Genomic DNA, 19,840 nt, shown 5'->3' on the forward strand with positions numbered 1-19,840 from the left:
CTGAAAGTAGTTCTCTCTGGTTCATTTTTTTATACAGATTGTGCTATGTTCAGTCGATATTAAGTATCTTTGCATAGTGAGAGAAAGGGGATTTGATTTATTTGATCAAAAACTTATTCAATCACATATATCTATAAAATCTTCTACTAGGTTTTGGAATCCTAGAAGAGGGTTACTCTTATTGGTTTTTATAAACCCTATATCATAAACTTTTGGTGAAGAGAAATTGAAGCCTCTCTCTTTCTATATATTTGTGATTTTATGATTCCTAAAATTTAGGATTAGATTATGAAAATTTAGGGTTTCAATGTTAAAAATTAAAACAAAAATATAAAATAAAGAATGAGTACATTTAGAAATTATAATGTTATTTCTAATCATTTAAATTAAGGTTAAATTTGTCAAAACAAAAAATAAATTTAAAAATAAGGGATGAAGACCAATTAGGTGGGGGCTAAAAATCACTTCCCAACTTATTATTATGTGCAAAAATTAGCTAATTCTACAATTATGAAACAAGCCCATAGACTATATCCACAAGTGGACTACAATGTCCAAGCACAGCTATGGAAATGGCCTTCAAAGTTTGTTTGCAGGCCCAAATTTAAGAGGAAAGGAAAATTTATAATAAGTGGCATTAGCAACATCGGAAGAGTGAAAACTAGTACATGCAACCTAGATATTTTGACGATCAAGGAGCTTTGTTCTTTTTTTTGAGTTTTTGGGTTCAAACATTAGGGTCACCTACTATAATAATATTATAACTTACCTGATCCTTTAGGTTTGTAGGGTGTTCAATAGACTCTAAATACTAGTTAAGGTATATGCAAGTTGGCCCGGATACCCTGGTTAGCCAAAAAAAAAAAGTTGAAATTAGGTGTGCAAGGGATTTCTTAGATTAACCTAGAAAATCCAACAACATGCATCCGAATCTACTTTAATTAAAATTAATCAATGTAAGACTTTTGATATTAAGAAGAAAATGAAGGCTTCGTTTAGTTTACATATTGGGAAACTTTTCTAGTTTTCCCAAAAAAGTTCAGTTTGTTTCACCTATTTTCTAAAATATAATTCTAAAATTTTTAATTTCCTTTAAACCCCCTAAATTTGTTAATTTAACTAAACAAACCCCAAAAAAAATTTAAAAAATTGACAAAAACACCCTAGCAACCCAAATTTACTAGATTCCCACCACCACTGTCGAAAGCTGGCTGAAATCTGATGTAATGGCACACTACCGGCTGAATTTGGCTAGTAATACGCCGATCTAGCTTTTCCAGCCAGATCTACGGCCAAAGATTTGGCCGTCAACGGCCAAATCTTTGGCCGTAAACAATCGTCAATGACCGCCAATATATGGTCGTCGTTGACCATCAACGACAATCATAACTTTGACCGTCGTTGAAGACCAAATGCGACCAGATTTGGCCGTCAATGGCCAGATCTATGGTGAATCTGGACAGAAAAGGCCATATCGGGGCATGATCGGCAAGATTGAGCCGATCATACGCCGATAAGGCAACTCTGGCCACCCTCCAACGGTGGTGGCTGGCTGTCCGTATTTTTGAGTGGATTGTGGGTGTTTTTGTTAACTTTGAATATTTTATTATAGGGGTATTTATGTTAATTTTCAAAATTCTACATCATAATACCTGCCCAATTTAATTTTTTTCAAAAGATTATTCTAAAAACTACACAATAATGAACCAAACGGAGCCGACAGGTCTCGCAAGCCCCAATTGACTAATGAATCAAACACCTTTTAATTATCATATTATTAAAACTACATTTTCAAAGTAATTAAGCCTTAATTAAGATAATCTTATGGACACTATATATATTTGGAGTAAACGACATACCCACCCAAGGTTTAGATAAATGACAAGTTCCCACCCTTAGTTTCATAAATTTAAATTTCAACCACATGCCGGGCAACCCCTCAAACCCCCCCCCCCCCCCCCCCCCCCCCCCCCCCCCCTTTTTTTTACATTTATTAATTAATTAAATTATTATAAATTTTCATGGTCATCCAATATTTTTATAACAGGAAGTTGATAGAAATTTTAGTTAAAAGGATTAAAAAAAAAAAAGTTTTGAAATACTGAAAAAGAACAATTTTTATAAAATATAGTTCTATTAATAGATTTAGTATTTCTTAATTGACCAATATTGAATTAATTCATCAATGCAATTTTCATGTGAATTCTAACAAAATATTTGGAATATAATTTTAAGATTCATATAATATTAACTAATACATTTAGATTTGGTTTTAGGTATGCTAAAGACAAAATAAATAGATTACATGACAAGATTCTTATGCCATTATTTCTAATTAGTTAACTAATTAGGGTCCACTTCCAATGACTGAGAGCGCCGTCTATCACATTTAATTAATTTTGCAATATTGGATCTACTAATTAAAGTAGCAACATTCGTGATACTATATTGTTTTAATTAATTAAGATTATATACATTTAATTAGTTTTGTAAATTTTGATCTACTAATTAAGCAGCAAACTTCTTGATATTATATTGTTTTAATTAATTAAGGTTATGTAACAATCATCGCTTTTCTAGCTTGTACGTACATTCCAAACATTTATTTATTTATTTTTGCAACCAATTTAATATTTTTTGGACGGTAAAAGAATATTTGCTTTGAGAATTATTTCATTTTGATGTGTTTTGACTTTTGGTGGAGTTCCGCATGGACTTGTCCTGTGTCTTCTAGCAAGAATATTCAATTTGTGTATTATTGTAGGTTGGTGCATTATTTAGAAGGGTGAACGACATGCACACACCTAAGGTTTATTGTAAAGATGTACCCAAATAGTTTGGAAGTGACAAACATGTACCTTCTGTTATTCTTTGTTAGTGATTTCCGTCTGCTAAAGGGTACACTTCCTGAAAAGACTGGAATGCCCTTGAAAGTTTGTCACATCAATTAATGAATTTTTTTTCTTCTCTATCGTTCTAATTTTCTATTTCTTCTTCTCCATCGCTCTTTGTTTGATGAAATAGATTGACAAAATCACTTTTTTTTTTGTTTCCCTTCTTCTCCGGTGTTCTGAAATCTTCATTAATTGATAAGATTTCATTACAAAATCCATTAAAACACCGACAAACCAAACCCTAACCCTAACCACCAATACCATACAGAGTCTGGCACGCCGCCATGTTGAATCTTCATTAGCTTGACGTTGTCACGCCTCGCCAGACGCCAAATCGCTGGTTTCGTGATCCCTTAATCATGTTTTCTCTCTAATACTTGGTGACGTTTCGCTCCCCCTCTTCCCAATCCCTTGCCTCCCTTTCCTCTACCTGACATTTTTATTTTCTTTTTTTCTTACTCTTTGTTTGGATGTTTGTTGCGTTTGGTGAAAGATAGATAACAGGTTAGAGAGAAATAGTGTGGTGAGAGATAGCATTGGAGAGAGAAGCAGTGTGGCTTCGCCCAAATAAGTGTGAGTCTCTCTATATGGATCCCTAGTCCTCTTTTAATTGAATTTATATTAACTTTGATTCTAATGGCTCATGGTGTCGATGATTATGAATGCGTGTTGAGCAGAAAAATTTTAATGGGGTTTTGTTGTTATAGTTTGAGCTGTTATAAGCTGACTATAATTTCCAGTTTCACATAAGTTTTTCTGGTTTCTAAAGTGAGATATTCATCATTACTAGTTCTGCTATTTTGGGACTTTGATTGGCTTTTTATGCGTTTGTGGATAGTTGTCAAAGCTATTAAGCCGTCTTATGACATAAACAGAAAGTAAATGAGTTTTCTTATCAAGTTGTCAATGTCCTTAGTCATTTTAGTTGCCGCTGTACTTGGACAATTATAGTTTCCATCATAACTACTTAAATGTGAAAAAGACTAACAAGAAACAATGAACAAGAGCAGGACGAAGGATCCAATTTTAGAAGAAGCTTTAGCCATATTCTCTTGGTAAATTTCTCGAATGATTAATTTAAAGTTTGGTATGAAAAATAGTAGAGTCAATTCATATACTTATATACAGTAGCTATCATGTAAGTAAAGGCAAAACAACTAAATCAAGCAGCTATGTAACTTTAATATAATGCTAAATTTTAGAAGAGAGGAATGTTAAAAGTTGTGTGCTTGTCCGGTGCAGTTTCCTCATCAAGTTATTACTATGATTAGTGATTATGGACCTAATTATTGCCCTGTGTGGACAGGTTTATTTGATTTTGAAGTGGATGTTGCAACAATAAAACATTCGTCTGGAATTTATGTTGTTTCTTCTGGATCATATGTGGTAGAATAGGCCTGTGTGAAGCAGGGGTTGCGTTGTGAAAGATGTTAGTAAGTGATTAGGTTCGTGTAGCGGAAAAATGTAATTTTAAAAGCTAAAAGATCACTTACACATCTAAGATTTGAGTAAAGATTATAACGTTTTCATGCATAAACAAAAACGTAAAATAAATCTGTGTAAAAACAAATCCATGCAAGGATTTAGTTCATACCCACCTTTGGAGGCTCCTCCAAATATCTCTGACTTCGCTCATAAATACTGTTCACAACACTGTTCATCAAGTACTGTTCATCAATACTATTCACTGGCTACTGTTCACATACACTGTTCGCAGTATTTCTTCACTAATTGATCCAATGTAGGATCGCACTCATGAAAATCCACACGAAGATAATCCAAAGAACCGACAATTGTTTTGCTAGAACAATTGCCGGCTTCAAGAATCAAAAGACAATCAAAGAAAAGAAGATTTTTCTTTTTGCACTCAAAGAGTGAAAACGTGAGAGAGAGAGATAGGGTGGCTAGGGTTTTTTGTTTTTATAAAAATATATGTTTTGTTTTAATTAAGTTGCACTTATATGGTGCAACTAATTAAAACCCTATTCCAATAAGGAAAACCCATGGGCACCAATCCAAGCTTACCCTTGCAACCAAACACCATGTAATTAGTATTTTAAATTAATTAATTATTATTATAATTAAAATCAATTAATATATAATAATATATTAACATTTAATTAATAATAACAAGTCATTTAAATATATGCATACATATATTTAAATATAATCTCACGTATTTAATTAAATACAGGCAACAACCTCAGCAAATTTAATTGCACTGCGAGATTACCAAAATATCATTTCGTCCTGAAAGACGAAAATACCCTTATTACAAATTGATTCTTAAATTATCTTCTAAGCATGTGACTCGTATGCTCTTCATCAAATTGGTAGTGTGTAGTACTGTGATTAACATCAATTAATAGTCTCACTACATACAGACCAAGATTGACCCCTAGCAAGGCATTATGGCCACCCGATAGATCCAGATTTAGCAAAACCACAGCTTGTCAACGGTATGGTTACTGTGCAATCAAATCCCTTCATCATTCGTTATCTCATCGAGGCTGAGGTACAGAAATAGTGTCAACCTCAGATATCCTCGATATGTTTGTATTTAGTTATTGGAACAATGACAGGAATATTAAATTGGATTGAACAACAACTCAATCTCACAGTGGCCACAGCTTTAGTGTCATTGCCATTCACTGAATTGCGCCAGGAGATAACTTCTCCCGTACCCGAGAGTGATGAATAATTTGTCGATCTACCATAGTCTCGATTTACTTCTCAATGTAGCCAATCACTATCGTATTAATAGCTCTGAATATAACTACGTTGGGCTAGTGTCAAACTACACCAATTGGTGCACAAAACGCTTCGGTGATCTCAAGTCTAAGGATCACATGTACCACCATCCGTTAGAGAATTTATTCCATAGACACTAGGGTTACCATCCATATGGAATCTTCTAGTGGATCTATCTAGTGAACTTGCCTACAACAAGCACCCATGTGTCGCACCAGGTTGTTGGCAAATAACCTCGATAAGTGAAACTAGTCACTGCCTTTCAACAGGGTCATTCAACACTATGATAACCTTACCGTATTATTTGTGTCCTTGATCATAATAATATTGGGGCTACAGACATCTCTAAAATGGCCACCATATGTGATCATAGGGTTCTCACTATCAAGATTTGAAACACTTGATACCCTCGTCACATTTCTACCATCCTAAGGATATATATCAATACATATAATATGATTTATGTGATATAGTGGATAATGCCTTTTATTGATTAATAAACATTATTACAAAGAGTCAATTCTACAATAATTGATTGGCTCTAGAACACCTACTCCAACAAAAGATGTATCTTCAAATGTTGACAATTTGAAGTAGAGCATACTACGGTTGCTATAAAGCAGTGGAATTGCAAATGGATAGAAATAGCTCTCCTCTAACTCTACCCAGATGGAGAAAAGTGGCATACAGAAGAATGCAACTTGGTTTTGATGACAATGTTCTTGAACATATGGTTATGAATGTCAATGTAGTTAAACAGGACATGATAAAGGTGATGCAAGATTAGGTTTCCATCTCACAATATCTATGCATTGTTGCTCTCGTTGTGTTGGTTTGGATCTACACACTTCGAGATTGAGAATTTGTATGCTACTTTCTATATGTTAAATGACAATTTTCATATTAGTGAGAGTTCATTGTTGTACACTTTTATGTTGGTTTTCTAAGTGAATTACCCAACGTAATATAATGTATCAATTTTGAAGCTTGCTGAAGGAAAAAGTTAATTCAGTAGGCATCTATCTATGAATGTTTGTTAAACATGCACTATAGTTACAAGTTCTATTTCAGCTTTATTAGAATGACCATACACTTGGCAGGGTCGAAGCCATTAGCACATTAATTTCATGTTCATAGCTATCCATGAAGATGTAATTAGAAGAGCACTAAGATGGGGTAAATTTAATCTTAATGTACAGTCATATGTGCACGGGGAATTCATATGTCCTGAAGACAAGCAAGTTAAACACTGAAATTGTATACAAAAAAATTCAACTTCTGACAATATTAGTTAACATGATGATGAACCAATTGAAAGCTAACAAAAATAGGGAATTTAATTTATTAGAACAAATTATGAAAGATTCAAAGCAAAAGTATTCAATTCAAGCTCGAGAGAGGGAGATTAAAATAAGTTACAAATGACATAAAATATGAATTAAATACAATAAAATTAGTTTATAGTGAAGAAATACAAAAAAACCAAAAGCAATTAACAAGATGCTTCTGTTAGTGTAACAACTGCTGTAAACTAATACAATGCATGCATAATAACAATAGAAAATTGGGCCCAAAAACTTTCTTTTCATTATAAGTCATATGTCTTTTATTCACAAAGAGTATTGTTTACAAAAAGGTCATTTTAGAAGACAAAACAGGGGAAACAGTGTAGCTATTGCTCCTCGCTTTCCGAGCCCCTCCGACTGCATCATCACCTAGATCCTGCATCCACAAAGGAAAATAACGGGGTGAGCACAAAATAATGCTCAGTAAGTAAAACCCTCTATCTGTCTGTCCCCGTATGAATTACTCTTAATTCTTTCCTCACACTTTCTGTTGTTTCCTACTAAACGTCATGGCCTCATCTTACCGGAGGTACGGCCGGATGGCGTTCACACAGCACCATCTCACTCTCCATGACTATCGGGTGGAATTCATACAGTACCAACCCGTTCTTAGTGACTACCGAGTGGGGATCACGAAGCACCTACCCGGTTTTCGTAACTATCGGGTGGAGACCACCTAGCACCTACCCGTTCCTCATAACTTTCGGGTAACGATCACCAAGCATTAACCCGTCCCTCATTACTGTCGGGTGATGATCACAAAGCATCAACCCATCTCTAATAAATATCGGGTGATGATCACAAAGCATCAACCCCTTTTCTACTAATTAACTGGGTGATGACCACAAAGCATCAACCCGTTTCTACTACTTATCGGGTGACAATCACAAAGCATCAACCCATCTCTAATGGCTATTCGGGTGGTGATCACAAAGCATCAACCCGATTCTCATAACTGTCGGGTGATGATCACAAAGCATCAACCCATTTCTACTACTCTTCTCATTCACTCTATTCTAGCATTTTTCATTCTCTCTACCTTTAGAGTAGATGCATCCACACAGTTCTCTACTCATAGAGCAAGTGCATACACAAAGTCTCCTACTCTTTCTTAGGTCACTTCTCAATGCACAATTAATGCCTATGGATGGTTTATCTCCATTAATGCACTTATGAAATGCCAACATGCAATGTTGCAAGAATTAAGGTTCACTACTCATACTCAAACCTCTATTAGGCATTTCATCAAACAACTCAAGTGCATTATAAAACTCTACTATAGCAATGATTCTAAATCTTTCTCTAGCCATCCAAAATGGGGAGAAACCCCCTCACATAGCCACATAACCTGCCAAAGAAAGACACTTCCAAAAAGGTTCCACAATACCCCTTCAATTCCATCTCAAACTACCTTTCCAACCCACAACTCACTTCTTATATTTGAAAGGTATAAACAATCACAAAGCACTAGAAATCTCTATTTAAGCCTCAATAACATGGCATATAACATGTATATAACACACATACATAAGTGCTATCAAAACCCTAATCAAGAAAATTCCCAAATCTCAACTTGGGTTGGGGTTTACTTACCTTGTTATGGAGAGATTTCACTAACTCTTCCTTTCACTTGGTTTGCTTGACTTTTTCTCTACTCTTAAACAAAAGAACAAAAACCCTCAATATTCAATATATACAAAAACTCACAAAGCTTCACAACCAAAGCAAGAATCCTTACCTTAGGATGCCTTAGGTTGATTTTCTACCCCAAATCACTCCAAAAGCCCTTTAAAACTCCTTGAACAAAAGAAAGAGAAATTGAGAGGAAGCAAGAGAGGAAAGTGGCGTTGGAGAAGAAGAATGAAGGGTTTGCAATGTCTTAATTCCTTTTAATGAAATTTATACACAAGCATTCCCATTTTGCCCTTACTCTTCTTTGGGAATTCTATCTATATCCTTTGATTCATTACAAACACACCCCCATATCAACATATTCTCCATGAAAAATCCTTACATTTTACTCCCCACTTTTCCTGCTAATTAGGGGTAGAATGGTCAAATTGCCCTTAGGGAAGAAAATATCTAAAACTTAATAAACATTTTGGTCGGCCTGTCGCTGCGACGAGGAAACTCCTGTCGCCGCGGTGAAACTGTCCAGCAGCTTCCCCGTGGCTTCAACACCTCTTCGCCGCGGCGAAGATTCTTCTTCGCCCCGGCGAAGCTTGGCACACTGAACTTCTTCTATTTTCAACCAATTTCAGGGCAAGTATTCAACATAACACTCAATCAAAGGTCAATCAAACAATATTACCTAGATACCAACTCAAATAAAAGCAAAAGAAGAAACAATAACTACGTACCTCAAGTGGGGCGTTACAGTTAGCATCTCTAGAAAGTTGCGTAAATCTTCAAGAGCATGGTATTTGTGGAGTTTACATCTTCCAAAATTTAATTGCTCTTGAAGTGTGACCTGTTGCTCTTCGAAAATCTTGAACAACATATTAAGAGAACACCATCTGGAGGTAGCTCCTCACAAATTGTGGCCAAAACTTGCCAAGAAAAGCACAGGGATTGGTAATTTATAACAACACAAAAGAATAAACTGATAAAATATAGACAATAAAGTTTTTTTATTTTTTTATTTTTGATGAGCCATAGGTTACTGGCCATGTGCACTTTATTGGATGCTAGGCTTTATGGATTACTGCCAGATCCCACAATTTTATTTCCAACCTCCTCACTGAAAACCAAGGATCATACCATCCAATCCACTACTTGAGTTTATCTCCTTTCTAGATAAAAATATAGTATATATCTATTTTGAGCACCATCGATAACGCAACATTATTGGCTCAACCCAACACCTCAAAATCTCTCTAACTGTTTCAATACTATATGACAGAAACATTGACAATTCCTTAGCCTTGTTTACAATACATGCAAACCATTGAAAATTCTCCTAAATCATTGGAAAGGAAAGATGAATATTGAAGATAGAGTTAAATACAATGTAACTGCAGACCTACCCAAAAATTCAACAAGAGGCCTGTTCCTTCTCTCCCTAACCAAAAATATGAATAATTAACTGCAAACCTGTCCAAAAACAAATGAAATTTGTAAAGAATAAATAATGACTAATACATGACCTCCAAATCCTACAGACCAAACACAAATCAACTTACTATTGCATCGAAATATGAAAAACCAAGAACAACAAGAGGTCTTTCACAGTTACTTTCACTCGGGAAATACTTTTTGAAAAACCTTCACACATACACACCATCTACGACAGCCAAGAACAACAACAAGTCTTTCACAGTTAACAAGCGCACATAGGATCAATAGGCCGAGTGTCATGAGCCATTGCTTTGTGTTTTGAGTTTTAGAACTCCCTATGCATTAAATTAAGTACTTAACGTTAGAGTTTCAACATAAGGTAACTGTAACACACCAGACTTTCAAGTCTTGCGACTTATATTGATTTCATGTTGTGTCCGAACAGGACGAGGTCCCAGAGGCAATTGCATTGAGCTTGGTTCTGGCACTGCCACCATTTCTTGTTCACTAGCACTTGAATCTCCATGGTGGTGAGACTCATTGCTTTGTGTTTTGAGTTTTAGAACTCCTTGTACATTAAATTAAGTGCTTAACATTAGAGTTTCAAAATAAGGGAACTGTAACACACTAGACTTTCAAAATTAGATTATTTGTGAATTTAAAAAATAAGATCTAATGCAAGTTGGTGAATATAAAAACCCAGATTAGTACTCTTGAGTGAAAAGCTACTAGATCCATCAAATAGTACATGATTTGCAGTACTGTTGAAAATATTAAGAAGTAACCAGTTCCACTGTAGTCGTGTCTTCAAGCAATACAAAATGGACATGATTGTGGGAAAATACCATTTGTAATTCAAAGTACACAAAATAGTCTTCAGGATTCAATGTCCCCCATTGTAGTGGAAGGCTAGTTAACATATTTTAACTAAATTTCAAAGAAGAATCCCTCACCTTAAGTACCAAAGTAGTGCTAAAGCGAGTAGTGCAAGTTGGATAGACATAGTCGTACAATTCAGTACCCAAAGAACTTCACACTACAATATTCAATCGTCCTCCACCTACGTTGCTTCCCAGCGGTTCTCTCCCTCACACGTCATCTATTGTCTCTGTTTACGTGTCGTTGCTGTTCAATGAAGCTCACTCTATCATGGTGGCTGGTTTTAATTCGTCCTCCCCTGTCGCTAGTTTTTGTTTTGCTGGTCATCGTTGATGGTTTTGTTAGGTCGCCATCGATAGTTGCCGTTCAGTTGCTCAAGCACCTTCGCAAACAAAGAACAAAGCCGTAACTTTTCGTTTACTCTTTTTTTTTTTTTATTCAATGTCAACTATTGTGGACACGTGTCAATCACCCAATGAATCTTTCAATCGAAGCTACGCTCCATACCTCGAGAAAGATAATTAAAATTTAAAACTTTATGGTTTTACATAAAATTACTATGTTACCCTTTAGTAGACGAAAATCACTCACAAAGAATGACAGAAGGTACCTGTTTGTCATTTCCAAACTATTTGGGTACCAAATTATCTTTATGGCAAACCTTGGGTGGGTGTATATTGTTCAACCTTATTTAGAAAGTAAGATATATTTCTATCATCCAAAAAATAATAATATTAAAATGGTGCAAAACGAAACAAAATATTATTGATTATTATAATTTCTAATTATGTTATTAATCATCATAATGTATCGTCAACTTCTTTTTCTCGTTTGTCAAAAAAGTTTAGAATTATTAATCGGAGTAAACGACATTTCCACCCACTGTTAATCAAATTTGTTATCTACATGGTATAGTCAATGCAAAGACAAAAATACCCTTTAATCCAACACCAAATCCATATTCCATACCCAAAACCCAAACGGCCAAACCCCATCATCTCAACCAAACCGCACCTCACCTCCACCACGCACCCATCAGCCACCATCCCACCACCACCATATTCCGATCCCGATCCATCCCACCTATGCCTCCACCGTCATGCCACCATCAATCTTCTCACACAAATCAACACAACATGCATGCACAATCAGTCATGTAGCTAAGTGTGCATAGGACAGGCGTGCACGAACAAGCATGAAACTGTAGTGTGAGAACAAGGCAAACCAGCAGGATGGCACAGGCACAGACACAAGCAGCTTGAGACAAATGTCGTGCGAAAAATTTATTAAGTTTTATATTTGACGTTATCAATTTATTATTTAATGTATTACAATTTACAATTTACAATTTACAAGTCTCAAGTTTCATATATAATAGAACTCCCAATTCGATTTTGCCCAAATGTTAATCGGGTGGGGGATTTTGGTTTGTTAATGTAAAATTACTTAAAAACCCCCAATGTTGTATACTATTTCAACCTTGGTTCCTTTCTCGGTTCGTAGCAAGATACCCTATTCTCGATTCCTAATAGATTCCCCATTCTTGGGTCCAAAAATAAAAAGAGTAAAACTATAATTATACAAATCTTTTTATAATTAATAAAAAGTAAAAATACATTCCAATATTTTGAAAAGAAAAAGTTACCTAAAAAAAAAAAAAAAATTGAGAGGATAAAATAATTATCCTAAAATAAAATAACTTGTGAGTTGTGATTAAAGAGACCTTTTTTTACTTGGTATATTTAGATATAATTACAAAATTGCCCCGGATCCATTAAACTGTCATAATGCCCTTGATATATTTCAAAAATACAGAATTGCCCTCCATATATATACCCACCAACCCTGACTCTATTTTCCGCCGCTGAAGCATCCGACGCGTCACGCCGCTCAAGTCTCCACGGCCGACGCCGTCACGCCGCACAAGTCTCCACAGCCACAGCCGACGCCGCTCAAGTCTCCACAGCCACAGCCGCCTCGTTCAGGCTCATTGGTGAGGTTTTCGTGGACGTACCTACTAGCGCATGCAGTACAATCGCCGTTTTGTCACTGCTGCTGAGTAATCAGCTTTTAGTAAAAATTTCCCTTTTTTCTTGTTGTCTTGCTTGGCAGCTCTGGTTTTGGTCTTGACCAGTACATCTCGATTTCCCTTTCTTTTATTCATATGGTCCCTGTAGACATGGGTAGCTTCTTATTATTATTATTATTATTTTGGTTAGATTTTAAATGTTGAAACCCGAGTAGATCTTAATACAAATTTCTCAACAGAATGTGTGTGTGTGTATATATAAAAGAAAAGATCGTAATGTAAAATTCTCAACAGAGTGCTGTCATTGCTTTTGGCGTACTGCTGGGTCGTAGGACAAGCCGTTCCAAAGCAGTGCTTTCCTCAGTGATTCTTCTTCTTATTGTATCTTTGAAACATTGTAATCATTGAGGGATTGTGCTCGTTTTATATTAGTAGTGACTGATTACTGAAAATTAATCAACTTTCTAAAAAATAAAAATAAGGAATTTTTATTCTTTTTTTACGATGATGCTGCCTAACATTTGAGATTTACAGGTGCGTGATTCGTGGTTGTGTTCCCAAAAAGATTTTGGTTTACGGAGCTTCTTTTGGAGGTGAAATTGAGGTGAGATATGATGTCATATAAAGCGTTACATGAAATTCATTGCTGAAAGCTTTATGGAACACTTAGCTGAAACTGTAAATATTTGTTGGCCTCTCTTTTGCCCTAGTGCAAAAAGATTTAATGAAGAAATGGTATGTATCCATTGTGAATTTGTGATCATTTTAGTGCTTGCAGATGCCAACTTCTATTCATTGAAATGATCCACTTATGAACTTAATTTATTCATTGAATGGGACTTAGGACCTCTCGTTTTGGCATAGCTTAGATCTTATTTTTTTCTTAGTTTTTTAATTCTTTCAGGATATTTTTTTTTCCCTGTCCGCAGGATTTTCTCTATACTGTAAAACTAAATTCTTACTTCCTATCAGATAAATATCTTTGTATGGACCTTCAGAATATTTGATAATTTGTTCCTCATGGAATCTGGTAGCTTTATTTATGTTTGGTGACAAGAATACACCACATAATATTGAATTTGATTAAGATTGTTGTGCAAAAAATATGATGGCTTTACTTATGCCACCAATTGGTCATGGACGCTTTCTTTTTTCTTTGGTATCTTGGTTTGAGGTAATCCTTCAAAGTTGGTCAAGTATTTCACAAAGTTCTGGTGTTTTCTGCAGTTTTTTAAACTGTGTTGCGTGGGTGTTTTATGCAGTTTTTGAAACTGTATTTTGACTTTTGTGTCTGCAGATTTTTAAACTGTGCTGTGTGGGTGTTTTCTGCAGTTTTTTAAACTGTGTTGTGTGGGTGTTTTATGCAGTTTGTGAAACTGTGTTTTGTGGGTGTTATCTGCAGTTTTTTAAACTGTGTTGTGTGGGTGTTTTCTGCAGATTTTTAAACTGTGCTGTGTGGGTGTTTTCTGCAGTTTTATAAACTATGTTGTGTGGGTGTTTTATGCAGTTTTTTCAACTGTGTTGTGTGGGTGTTTCACCATGTCAACTCAAAACTCTTTACCTTGCAAAAGAAAGAGCTTAGAAGAGGAGATCAATCAATATTCCGAGTCATCAAAAAAAATATCGATTGCGAGTTCCCAAATGCAATCTCCTCCTGATGAAAGTAACCAAATGCAATCTCCTATTGATGAAAGTAACGAACCAATGCCTGCAGATAGTCCTTGTTTAAGCCCTCTCCAGATTTCCCCTGATGATGCTTGGGGTACTGGAATTGGAAGGTCTAAGTCAGTTGTATGGCTACATTTCAAGAAAGTAAAAGTTGATGGCAAGGATAAGGCGGAGTGTAACTATTGTCATAAACAGCTTGTTGGTGGTTCTAAAAATGGGACAAAGCATTTGCATGATCATCTTAGAATTTGTCCAAGGCGAAAGTACCAAGATAAAACACAAAAGACAGTAACCAGTTACCATTTTGATCAAGAGGCGCCGAGAAAGGACCTTGCAAATATGATTATCTCCCCTGTCAACGTGGCACTCCCTGTCGATGCAGGTGTCAAGTCTCCACCACTTGCTTTCCCAATCAGCCAGCCGCCTCCATGCCATTTCCGATCACTCGCCACTGTGACCACCGACAAGTCCACTCCCTCTGCATCTCTTGACCTCAAAGCTACCAAAGGGTATTGACAAAATCTATGGGCTTATTACTTTTCAGGTAAAGTTCGCATTTTTATCATAAAGTTTAAATTTTCATTATTGTTTGACAACGTTTTGTAGAATGAGTGAGTTTCATGATGTTGAGCTCAAAGTCCGGGATTATGAGTTGGACCAATATGGAGTTGTGAGTAATGCTGTCTATGCAAGTTATTGTCAACATGGTAAGAATTTCTTTCACTGATTCTTGTTTACTGTATCCAATTTTTGTTTTGAATGTTTTTAAGTGAAGAGAATTAGATGAGAATTCTAGTTGATGTATTTGGATTTGGATTTGATTGGCTCTTGTTTTGGCTTAAAAGTGTCCAAACTTGTTTCTTCTAATTGTGTGGTATTAGGCAGGGACTTATTTGGCAGATCTCAGCTTCCATTCTATAATTTCTGAAAAGTGAACTCTTGTGCTCCAAATTGGGTTTTAAAGAAGTATTGATTTAGATTGTGACAACAGAGGAAATGTTTTGGATGCTTTCAACAATGGAGATTTTGTTTCTGAATGCATTTTCTTTTTAAGTTCCTAAACAATTTGATTAATATGGTTTTAAATGAAGGAGGTGGTAGGAGTTTCTTGGTTTTGAAACGTGCTCATGTATGTTTTAAAGAATTATGGTGAGTTTTTTCGTCAGTCTTGATGTGGATTGAGTGCTAGTCCTTCAATTTCTTACTCAGGTCGTCATGAGCTTTTGGAAAGGATTGGTATCGATTGTGATGCAGTTGCCCGCACTGGTGATGCATTGGCCCTATCAGAGTTGTCACTCAAATTCCTTTCACCTCTAAGAGTATGCCCTCTGATCTTTAAATCTGTGATTACTAAACCTTTTGTCTAGTTATATATATCAATTTACTTATGTATTATAAGGAACTAAACCTCATGTAAGTACAAAATACTCCTGGTTGGTTATTTTCTCTCACATGGGCACTTATGGATCTAAAGTGATTAATATTTGCATTGGGTTGTCAAAGGAATAAGAATAACTTTCATGGAAAAATCATTGAGCACACATACTTATCTTTGTCCCTCTTGAAACTTTAAATTGAAGTGACCATATTTGGGAAAGATTGCCTTTTGCTTAACCACAAAAGAGTTTCAGTGCTAGCACAATATGCTTCACAATATGCTTGCTTCAATTCATAGCTGCCAGTTTAGTTCTTAAAGGCAAAAATTCCTTAATTACAATGTTCTTATTTATATCCTTCCACATGGTGCATTTGCAACCAGAGTGGAGATAAGTTTGTTGTGAAGGTGAGGATCTATGACTCATCAGCAGCTCGCTTATACTTTGAGCACTTCATCTTTAAGCTGCCAAATGAAGAGGTTTGTCATTCTCAACCCTGAACTGATCCTCTACATTGTTTTTATGAACTGTCATGATGCTCAGTGCTCTGTTACGTTCTGTGCAGCCTATTTTGGAGGCCAAGGCCACAGCAGTTTGGCTCGACAAAAATTATCGCCTTGTCTGTATTCCACCTGAGATGAGATGTAAATTTGTTCAGTTCCTTCACCATGAAGATTCTAACTGATTTAATTACAACGAGAACTTTTTCAACAAAATTCTTACCCGCCGAACCGACAGTACATTTCCCTCACAATATAGCTTTTGCAGCTTCATATTAAGTCTTGGACTCTACAAAACTAATCATACTTGTTCAGCAATATCTGACAAATTTCTTGGGATAAAAAAAAAAGGGGTGGCGGAAGAAATGATCGGCCATGATTTGAGGATTTTAAGAGATTGATTCTTCAACCTTAAGTTGATTTTGACATCATCCTCCTGGAGCTCAAATGCTTACATACCCTCTTGTAGTTGTTTCCTTTGAAATTGTTTACACTTGTGTACATAATTATGCAAGAGATTCCACTTAACTGTTGTTAGCTGTGTTTGGCAGTGTGAGATTATTTTTACTGAAAGTAGCTCTTTTTGGTTCAATTTTTTCATACAAATTGTGTGATAGGAACCATTCTTGATAACTCAACAATTGGGTGAGGCCATGAGTCTTTCATGGGTTTAGATAGAACTCTCGGATGATTGGCTTGTCAAGGGAGGGTGTTCAAGTCCTTATAACCCATATGCCCACACCTTTCACTTCTAATATAGGATCCCAATATTCCATCACGCTTTCGTAACTGACGTCAATGTCGGCCTCTTTATCCCCGTCAACCTCTTTATCTCTTGGGTGACTACGAAGATCCATTTTCCCTCGAGCCTCTATGCCCTTTCTCAGGGTAGTAGTTCAGGCCCAAGGTCAACTGGCCACGTGTGTGCAGGATGTCAATTGATAGGATCATGCTTTAATACCAATTGATAGGAACGTACTTGAATAACTTAACAATTGGGTTGGGTTATGAGTCTTTCATGGGTTTGAATAGAATTCTTCTTGGAAAATCGGTTTGTCAAGGGAGGGTGTCCAAGCCTTTATAACCCATATGCTCACCCCATTCCCTTCCGACTCATCTAAAAACTCAAACAATTGGGCTGGACAGTGGGTCTTTTATGAGTTTGGACAAAACTCTCTTTAGAAAACTGGTTTGTCAAGGGATGATGCTTAAGCCTTTTATAATCCACATGCCCCCTTTTTTCTCTTCCTACGTGAGATCTTAACATTGTGCTTGTTAAGTTGATATTTAATTATCTTTGCATAATGAGAGAAAGGGGATTTTATTTATTTGATAAAAAACTTATTCAATGATATAGCCCTTGGTGCATCATCCGGGGTGTCACGCCCTTTGACAGCGCCAGCACACCCCCAGTGCTTGTCATGACAGCATCCTAGGCCAACAGCAGGTGAGGTGAGGTGAGGGCGCCCACAGACTACGGTCCGTAGAACCAAAACAAAGCACAATCGTGTACGTTTGCTATATGCAGGCATGGAGGAGACTCTGGATTTCTCGCGTCTTTACTACTCAACTACCTCACACGTGAGTTGATTGTCAGGTAAGACCATGTACTTATATTAAATACAGCACTTTGACTACGACACAGCACAATAATCTTTGATCTTCCGATTAGAAACAAATTGAAGTCCAGTCTACACTTTGAATAATCAAGAAATGGAAGAAGAGGGAAAGAAGAAGGTGATGGTAGCAATTGATGAGAGCGATTGTAGCCACTACGCTCTCAAATGGGCTCTTGAAACTCTCGGTGATACCATCTCCAATTCTCAATTTATCCTCTTCACTGCACAGCCTGCTGATTTTATTTATGTTTATGCTTCCACTTACGGTGCTGCTCGTACGTTTTTCTCTCTCTGTGTCTCTCTGCGTTTGATTTTGTTTTAATTAAGTATGCTTTCAAATGATTCTGATTATGGATATTTACTGGGGATTTTGATTCTTTGGTTCTCTTCTTTTGCAATAGTTATAATTTTTGTGAATTGGGGAGAAAATTTTTATGATCCAATTTCATGTCTTTCAGCTCCGGACTTGATAACTTCGATGCAAGAAAATCAAAAGAAGGTTGCAATTGCTCTACTCAACAGAGCGAAGGAGATCTGCACCCAGCATGGGGTATAATTTTCTTTACACTGATGCTTGGTCTAAAATTTTTCATGTTGGATATGATGATGAACTTCATTGTTTTAGATCTTATTTTCTACAATTTTATGGTTGTTTAAAGAATGAGAATTGGCAAAATAAGTAGATCCTGGAATGGTTTTAGCAAAACATTAACAGAAAATTGATTACTTACTATAGATTGAGGCCGAGACATTGACAGAAGCTGGGAATCCTAAAGAGGTAATTTGTGCAACTGCTGAAAAGCTCAATGTCCAATTGCTTATAGTAGGCAGCCACAGCCGTGGAGCAATAAAGAGGTTAGTCTTAAACACTTAGGAATCTAAATCGCTATCTCAATCGTGGCATGTTTATGTGTTCATCAACAATAGGATTAGTATTCTAATGATAAATTTTCTTGACAATTCTTATATGGATAATGTGGTTTCATTGGGACAGGGCTTTCCTGGGAAGTGTCAGCAATTACTGTGTTCATAATGCTAAGTGCCCTGTACTGGTGGTGAGGAAACCAGCTTGAAGATTTAGAAGCTACTTTAAGAGCTGAAGCTCAATGCAAAAACAGCTCAACTCCAGTTCTGAGAAGATCAGAAATCATGCTGTGTTTTCGATACCTACTTGTTATTTGTAAGTAATTGTTCAAAGCTGTTTGATATGATTGTAATTAAGTTCCGTAAAAAGACATTGAATTTGTAATGATACAAATAAGTTAATGTGGCTTCGTCAGTTTATCTTCCTCACTTTTAACTTCATCTTCTTCAACATTTTCTGTTCTCAATCTCAACAATAAGAAGAAAACTCCCTCTTTAAACCCATCGTTATCATCATAATAGATCAAATCGGCCCTTAATTCAAATAGTAAATGTAAATCTAAGGCTATCATTATCATGAGATAGTAAAAACATGAAATTATTTGTTCTTACAACCAGAAGACTCACAAACTTAGCCATTTCAATTTGACACTACAACATGTAGTAGATGGTAATCAATTCAGAAATAGGATTCTGAGATTTGGTTACAATGTTTCCCCTTTTCTTTTTCTGAGGCTTTCTTTTTCCCATCCTCTGTTTTCAATTTCCTGATCCTGACAATTGGTGGGTTTGGGATTGGGAACCAGAAGCTATAGGAACTGCCAAACCTCCATCTTACTGTCAATGTTTCCTCATCA

The 19,840-nt window shown here is 36.0% G+C and overlaps 2 protein-coding genes across 5 annotated transcripts; both read left to right on the forward strand.

Moving 5' to 3' along the window:
- Positions 1-12,754: 12,754 nt before the first annotated feature.
- LOC116114236 (acyl-acyl carrier protein thioesterase ATL4, chloroplastic-like) lies at positions 12,755-18,094 on the forward strand. 4 transcript variants are annotated; one of them, XM_031400390.1, is made up of 8 exons: positions 12,755-12,986; positions 13,491-13,560; positions 14,464-15,133; positions 15,231-15,331; positions 15,834-15,943; positions 16,384-16,479; positions 16,566-16,644; positions 17,858-18,094. In XM_031400390.1, the coding sequence occupies exons 3-8, from the start codon at positions 14,496-14,498 to the stop codon at positions 17,923-17,925; spliced, it is 1,092 nt and encodes a 363-aa protein (XP_031256250.1). In that variant the 5' UTR covers positions 12,755-12,986; positions 13,491-13,560; positions 14,464-14,495; the 3' UTR covers positions 17,926-18,094. The 4 variants fall into 4 exon arrangements, with proteins under 4 accessions (XP_031256250.1, XP_031256253.1, XP_031256251.1 ...); XM_031400391.1 differs by having other exon boundaries at positions 12,758-12,920; XM_031400393.1 differs by lacking the exon at positions 17,858-18,094 and having other exon boundaries at positions 12,757-12,986; positions 16,566-17,808.
- A 37-nt stretch (positions 18,095-18,131) lies between these two features.
- LOC116114238 (universal stress protein YxiE-like) lies at positions 18,132-19,416 on the forward strand. Its single transcript, XM_031400394.1, has 4 exons — positions 18,132-18,394; positions 18,578-18,669; positions 18,856-18,974; positions 19,114-19,416. The coding sequence occupies exons 1-4, from the start codon at positions 18,214-18,216 to the stop codon at positions 19,190-19,192; spliced, it is 471 nt and encodes a 156-aa protein (XP_031256254.1). The 5' UTR covers positions 18,132-18,213; the 3' UTR covers positions 19,193-19,416.
- The last annotated feature ends 424 nt before the right edge of the window (positions 19,417-19,840 follow it).

The sequence above is a fragment of the Pistacia vera genome, unplaced genomic scaffold (genome assembly GCF_008641045.1).
Source record: "Pistacia vera cultivar Batoury unplaced genomic scaffold, PisVer_v2 Contig704, whole genome shotgun sequence".
NCBI classification, from domain to species: domain Eukaryota; kingdom Viridiplantae; phylum Streptophyta; class Magnoliopsida; order Sapindales; family Anacardiaceae; genus Pistacia; species Pistacia vera.

What these genes read in the sequence shown, in the direction of transcription:
- LOC116114236 (XM_031400390.1), top strand. Translation starts at nt 14,496, where the DNA reads ATGTCAACTCAAAACTCTTTACCTTGCAAAAGAAAGAGCTTAGAAGAG. An exon ending in TTAAGCTGCCAAATGAAGAG is followed by an intron (nt 16,480 to 16,565) that starts GTTTGTCATTCT and finishes CGTTCTGTGCAG; the next exon opens with CCTATTTTGGAGGCCAAGGC. An exon ending in TATTCCACCTGAGATGAGAT is followed by an intron (nt 16,645 to 17,857) that starts GTAAATTTGTTC and finishes TCAATGATATAG; the next exon opens with CCCTTGGTGCATCATCCGGG.
- LOC116114238 (XM_031400394.1), top strand. Translation starts at nt 18,214, where the DNA reads ATGGAAGAAGAGGGAAAGAAGAAGGTGATGGTAGCAATTGATGAGAGC. An exon ending in TTCCACTTACGGTGCTGCTC is followed by an intron (nt 18,395 to 18,577) that starts GTACGTTTTTCT and finishes CATGTCTTTCAG; the next exon opens with CTCCGGACTTGATAACTTCG. An exon ending in AGCCGTGGAGCAATAAAGAG is followed by an intron (nt 18,975 to 19,113) that starts GTTAGTCTTAAA and finishes TCATTGGGACAG; the next exon opens with GGCTTTCCTGGGAAGTGTCA.